The sequence below is a fragment of the Cataglyphis hispanica genome, chromosome 10 (assembly GCF_021464435.1).
Source record: "Cataglyphis hispanica isolate Lineage 1 chromosome 10, ULB_Chis1_1.0, whole genome shotgun sequence".
Lineage (NCBI taxonomy): Eukaryota > Metazoa > Arthropoda > Insecta > Hymenoptera > Formicidae > Cataglyphis > Cataglyphis hispanica.
Window position 1 is genome coordinate 552,976 of NC_065963.1, and position 7,203 is coordinate 560,178.

The following is a 7,203-nucleotide window of genomic DNA, read 5'->3' on the forward strand; positions in this document are numbered from 1 at the left end:
ACGGATACGAGCGAGACAGCGATTGGAAAACGTGTCTACTCCATTGGACACGTTCCCCAAGAGAGATCCGCTCGCGTTGGGCGAAACGGAAATATTCAAGGATCTCGAATCGCCCTCGACGCTCGAAACGTCCGTTAAACGAACTCTTCGAACTCCTCAAAGTCGCGAAATGTTACACGGTCAGCTAGGACTGTTAGGACGAAAGTACGTGAGAACTCTTCTCAGCGGGGAAAGGTCGAGCGAGATCGATCACGTTTACGGTGTGTACATCGGTGAGGACGGCGCGATGCTCGGGGATAAGCGTTTCGACGTAGATGTCAACGATTCCATACTCATAAACGGTGTCAGATACGTCGGTACTCCTGGTTTGTACGAGTTGATTTTCAAGAGAATGCCCGACGATCTCGTATATACCGAGAATGATAAAGTAACGTATAGTAATATACTATTAACGACGAACGCTCACAGACGCGACAAAAAAGCTAGTACTCCAGTTTTAGGAAATAAAGGATACAAATATAAACACGTCATCGCTCTGCTTTTACAGTACGTCGGCGCGAAGACAGGCACGGGCCGCGTATCGTCGACGTTCGACGATGTTCGAGTTGCGAGGAATAGAATCGATTACGTTCACTGGGACAATCCGAACGAATTAGTAGATCTGCGATTACTAGACACTTTGCGTCAAGCTGGAAACAACGCTCACGATAACGAGATTTTATCGATAGTCGAGGAGCTTCGCGAAGCGGGCGCGATCCTATAAATCGATCTCGTCGGCGATCGTCGCAGTCGCGCGCAAGACATGCGTGATGTTCGTGAGCTAATTCGACATATCTCTGAAAAAACGCGACAATGATGTCGGAAAATTACTCCCGGCTATCGAATCCCTGCGAAATTACATGCGCGATAACGCGCTGTACGTGAGCTCCGCCGACAAGTACGGCTCGAGAGAGCGCAAGATAAGATGTCTAGCTTCGCCGAAGGAAGACGCCGACGCGACGAGCAAGAGTTACGTCGATCTCGCGTTTCGCGCCGCGAAGAAGAACGAGATCGAGTATCGCGAAAACGCCGAGAAGATCGCGTCGCAGTTGAGAAAGGACGCGGACGAGGCGGGGCAGGGGGTCGTTCTGCTGTTCGCGAGAGTAGCCCAGTTCGAAAGCGCTCTAAATAAACGGTTAGACGCGGCGGAGAGCGCAATTTCGAAGATCGAGACGAGCGCCGACGCTCTGAATAAACGGATCGAACATCTGAGCAAACGAATCGACGCCGCGAGAAATTCCATATCGCAGTTTATAACGAATGCCTCCACAAAAAACGTAGAATCTCATAAAACGATACAGAAACTAACCGAGAAGTCGCGGCGAATTCCGTAGCGAAAATAAAAAAATTGGAAGAATCGACGTCTCAATTAATGAAAGAATCGAACGAGTTGGATAAACGTATAAAAGGTTTAGAAAAAACCACGAGCCAATCTCCTAATAAAACAAGCTCGACGAACTTGCCGGTTTCGATAACGGCTCTTCCGGTATCGAAATCGAGCGAGAAAGGAAAAGCGATCCTAAAAGGGCGTTATTCCGATAAAAAGATAGAATGGGCGCCGAAAAACGAAGACTGGTGGAAGAATTGCACGCGCCCTCGAGAAAAATCTTCCCGCGTCGCCGCGTCACGGTGCGCGAGTATGATCTATGGTAAGCGGATGTGGTCGAGATGCGACCTTACGCGAGAAGCAACAAAAGTCACAATTACATACTCACCGTTATCGAGCCTTGAGTGAAGTACGCGTGGGCCATACCGCTCAAGAACAAGAGCGCCGGCGAGGTTGCTCGAGCGTTATCTAAAATAACATGAGAATCTAAGCGGTATCCGAAAAATCTGCAAACCGACAAAGGAAAAGAATTCTACAATACCGAAGTGCGAAAGTTTACGGAAAAACGCGGCGTAAATTATTATTCGACGTACTCGGTGATGAAAGCATCGATCGTCGAAAGATTCAATCGCACGCTCAAGAACTCCATGTGGAAGTATTTCACGCTAAACGGGTACAAATGAATCGACGCGTTGTCCCGTCTCGTGAAAAAGTACAACGCGCGAAAGCATCGCACTATCAGTATGAGATCTGTCGACGTGATCCCTGCGATCGCAGATAAACTTTTGAACTCAGTGTATAACAACATAAAGATAACTGCTCCCGCGAAATTTAAGCTAGACGATCCGGTACGTGTCAGCAAATTTACGACGATCTTCGAGAAAGGTTTCACGCCTAATTGGACCACAGAGATATTTCGAATAGTTAAAGTGCAGCGAACCAATCCCGCGACATATCTGTTGAAGGATTTGCGAAACGAGCCGATCGCCGGGGGATTCTACGAGCACGAGTTGCTGCGCGTTTCCGATCCCGATGTGTATCTCGTGGAGAAGGTGCTGCGTCGAAGGGACTATGAGGTTTACATGAAATGGTTAGGAATGGAAACGCATAATTCTTGGATAAATAAAGCAGCTGTATTATAAAAAAAATACATTTTATTTAAATAAAAAATGTTATTATGAATAAAGTATGTTTTTATTCTATAAACTATATTTATTTAGTATTTTTATTCTATAAACTATATTTACTACAAATTTATTATAAACTTATAAAATATATAAATTTTATCGATTAAAAAAATAAAACTTATTACAATGGTATTTTATAATGCCCCCCACGATAAAGTATTAGTTGTTCCAGGTATGACGTACCGCTTATCGTCGTACGGGCTAAGCGCGATCTTCGACTCCGACACCGCATATACCTCGTGTAACTTGGATCTTACGCAGGATTGCTCACGCGTCATCTCGATCTCTCGTCGGAGACAGCGCACGTATTCGCCAAAGGTCGCCGTTCTCGCGACGACGCCGCTTTTGACGCCTTTGATCTTTTTCGTCTCGCTCCTACCGTCGACTCGCAACGTGTACATCTTTGCTCTAAGTGCAACAAATTCCGTCATAATCGCGCCATTATTCTCATCTTTCATGAGACCCGGCATCCTTTTATTAACGAGCAGCATACCGTACGCATTATCCATTGCGTAATCACTCGTGTCGAATTTATCGATATCGCGCTTCATATCTTCGTATACGTCTTCGCTCTCGGTGCGATAGGTAAGACTATCCGTGTCGGTGTACATTATCCTACACTTATCTCTATACAATGGTAACATATACTCGTAATGAAATTCGTATAAACGAATTTTTGTCATATCAAGGATGCACATACCCACGTAAATCGGTTTGTGAAATTTAACCTCGAGTTTGCGCAACTCCACAGCTATTAGATCCTCCACGAAAACGCTTCTACTATGATAGTTGGGCTTCGCGATCATCGTCTCCGTGCTGTATCGCCCGTCCCATCGGGTCACTAGCCGCATGTCTGAGTGATTACGCACATTCTCCATAGTTTTATCAAACACAACATTGTTCATCAATTTATACAGATTTTTCTCAAATTCGTTTTTTGCGCTAATCCGCAATCGCGTGTTCAACTCGATGTTCCGCGTAAGCACGGGGATTGCGCGAATCGTAGTATTCTATATATCTTCGTAACACGTAATCCATGTTTAACGCATTGCTGCAAGTTACGATAGTGTATCATGTAACGATGCTTATCGCACAAGGTAGCGAGGAATTTAGTCTGCCGTTTTCCGGAAGGCTTATCGCGCATTGGGCAGAACGGCAAGTCAGCGTGAGAGTCGTGAAGGTCGGGCGGATACGCAAGGTAGACTTCCAGAATATAACCGATAGGCAAATCCAAAATCACGGACATTAAATCGATACTCGCAACATCCTCGACCCATCGAAAATCCTCGTAAAGTAGCAATTGACACATCGCCCATCCGTACAAATTATTTACGTCAAAGTACATAAGATACGACGATGGTTTCGAAGGATGGTACGTAATTATTATTAGCGCGCACGTATTTATTAGAACATTGACTCAAACCGCCGCGTATTCCGCGTTTCACGAACATCATCATATCGATATCGACCAACAGTTCAGAATCAAACACCCGCATATTTTAACAGCATCTCACGTATATCCAGGTAACGTATAATAATGCGCGGGATCCAAAACCGTAACTTCTCATACACGTCGCGAAAATTTTCGAAGACATCGGCTAATAGAAGAACGTCGGTTTTTAAATACAAATCGCTATAATCGCCCAATTCGTTCCCAAACTTTTATCGCGTGTGCGTAATCGCTATCGGATACGATATCGTCGGTTAGCGAACTATAGAACGCTTCGCGCGACGGTAGACGAGTCTCTAGCAATTTATCGATATCGTCATACTTGTATGAAAATACACCTTTTTGCGTAAAAAGTTCGAAATCGACGTCGTCGAGATCGAAAAACTCCGAGCGATTTTTAGCTCGTTCTTATCAAGATAAGATGCCAATTTTTTGAGACTCGCGCTTAAAAACTTAAAAGAATCTACGAAACGTAATTTCACGCGTCTTTCGAACCGTCTCTTTTCGCTCGACGCCTCTTCCACGCTTTTCGAGAAAGAGAGTACGTTTCTTTCGTCAACGGTAACAGTTCGATGCTACCGGGGAAGGCATTAGCCACATCTTTAATGATGAAATGGGCGTCGTAGCCTGATAAATTATGAAAAAATATAGGAATAACATAGGTATCCTTGTAATTTAGATTGCAACTTGAATGCGCGGGACCTCTGTATCGCCCGGTCAGATGACAGTGATCGTGAACGTCCTCCGGTTCGAACGGTCTCTCGCGCACGCGACAGCGCGTCGCGTCGCGAAATCTCTCCCGCTCATTCGGTGTAAGAGGGATCATAGGCACAACGGTGTCCAAAATATCCTTCGCGAAGCGCCAGATCGCGCAGTTCACGAACGAACCACGATACATAGCTCTCGCCGCGATAAGCTTTGTACGTCGATTCGCGATCGTCGAATGCGCATCGCGCGTAATATCCCACGCTGTAGACCTTATGATGTTGAACAATGGAAGTGTTCGGCGTTCTCTTTTCCCCCTTCTTCTCCAGAACGCATTCCAAATCCGCATACACCACGAATGAAACTTGCTCCTTTCTGTCGTAATTGTTAAAATGTAACCATTTATCTTCTTCGGTAGGAAGGATGAGAGCGCACTCGTTTATTCTTCCATGTGAGCCGATAACTTATCGCTCGTTCGAAAATGGTGCATGCATTTACGCAATATTTATTATTACATCGCGTATATTATTAGCTTAACAAATTTTTTAATGAATACTTACCGATCGCATATATGCTTTACAATGTCGAGCGCTCAATTGCGAATTCTCGAGACGGGACAGATTTTTGATCCACGCGAAGTGCGCCACGTTATCTCGTCGCGTTGTATCGTTAATATACAACAAATTGACGTGTTTCTTCTTCTTATCATCGGTGAGACGCAAAGGAGCGATGATTCTTTTTTATTCTTTTTATCCCGAATGGTATACACGTTAATAGATACATCGTTGAAACGCTCGAACTTAGCAATTCCGTTCAAACTCATAGGAAACTCGACTCTCTCGAAATTCAACACCGTCGTATAATGAGGATACCGGGAATTTCTATCCGCGTTCTTTTCAACCGGATACAGAGCGGCGACCACGCGAAACACGCATCGTCCGTAGATCTCACGTTAACCACCGCTTTTTTCAACTTGATCTCTCGCGGTATCTCGACGTAACATCCAGCGCGCATAGGATTATATCTGTTCACGTTCACCGTCAAATTCAGTATTCGCGATAACGCCCATCCGCTATCGCGTTCCTGAAACTCCTCTAGCGAAGCTAGAATAGCATCAACCACGTGGCTCCCGTACCACTCCCACAAATCGGACGCGGGCAAAAGTGGGTGATTCTTCGTAATGATAGTCTTAACGAAAATCTTATCACCCGAAACGAACTCGCCATTAAACATGGTATTAACTTTAACGCTATCGTATCTACCCATAACGTCGCGCACTCGATCGAGCATCGTATCTCTGGCGTCCTTGAGAAACCACAGAGGTTCTTTATAATCGAAATTGATAATAGCGCCGGTTAAAACGCGTCTAACAAAAGCTGACCATGAGAATCTTTCGCGTCTCTCGCCGCCGCCATTCCTCGCGCCCGTCAATCGAACGATTCGAGCGATCAGAGAGTTAATCGCCCTGATGGATCTCCCTCGGCGCCCCTCTCTGCACCTCTCCCGTAGAGACTCGAGACGCTCATCGCATCGTCGCGCCCACGCGAGGTACGCGCCCGCCGTCGCGACGCTCCACGCGCTATCGAAAATATCCCTTTCTTCCATACTTCTATCCATTCCTCAATATATAAAACTTTTTTATTAATAAATTGTGTATCTTCCTTAAACTCTTCGAGATGATCTCGCGCTTTTCCGTTATTCCTCGATCCGTTATTCATCATTCAATGCACGTAAAATCTTTTTGCTAATAAACCATGTATCCTCCTCGTCGTACTCCTCGATGTAAAACAAAGCTCTCGTCTCGCAACCGCTGCACCAGTGATTCGACATGTCGAAGATCTCGTTGATGAGATAACCCGATCGTATTACCTCGCTACTTTCGTTATATGCGTCGAAACACTTCTAATATAGCTCGGTCCGCGCGCAGTTCGCACAATATCTCTCCTCTTCCTCGATATACTTTCCGTTATCGAATAAACAACCAAATTGATAGTAGCAATGCACCACGTGATTCACCTGCCACGAAAAATTCGGAACGCTGTACCGCCACTTCCAATTGCGATAAAGCAGATAGCGTTCGGCTCCGACGTCTGCGAAAGGTTCGTCGAATCGCCCGTCGCCCGCCTCTCGCACAAAGTTTTCCGCGAAATCGATCTCTTCCGTGCAATGCAAACAGTCCTCTATATAATTTTTTCCACAATTCTTCCTTTAAACAAATCGGTATTTCCAATGTCTGTATATCATCGATACTCCTAATTTTAGTATTAATTACTCTTCCGGCTAGTCTCGTCAAAGCGCTCGCTAAACGCTTCATCACTACGTTTCGGAAAAATTCTTTGAATAAACTAATATTTCAAAATCGTCGAGAAATACTTTTATAGCAAAAATAGCGGAAAAAAGGTACACTCAGATAGGTATACTCTAACTTCATCGCCGGACGCGCCGAAAAAATAAATCTCGAACAAATTCTAACAAAACCATTATCTCGATTACTT

The 7,203-nt window shown here is 45.0% G+C and overlaps 1 protein-coding gene across 1 annotated transcript; it reads left to right on the forward strand.

The window, feature by feature from the left end:
• Positions 1-2,109: 2,109 nt before the first annotated feature.
• Positions 2,110-2,508, forward strand: LOC126852460 (uncharacterized). The gene has a single exon (XM_050597300.1). It carries the CDS (start codon positions 2,110-2,112, stop codon positions 2,506-2,508), a length of 399 nt encoding a protein of 132 aa, XP_050453257.1.
• Positions 2,509-7,203: the final 4,695 nt, after the last annotated feature.

Bases quoted from the DNA above. Each gene is read 5' to 3' on its own strand.
- LOC126852460 (XM_050597300.1), top strand. From the start codon at position 2,110: ATGAGATCTGTCGACGTGATCCCTGCGATCGCAGATAAACTTTTGAAC.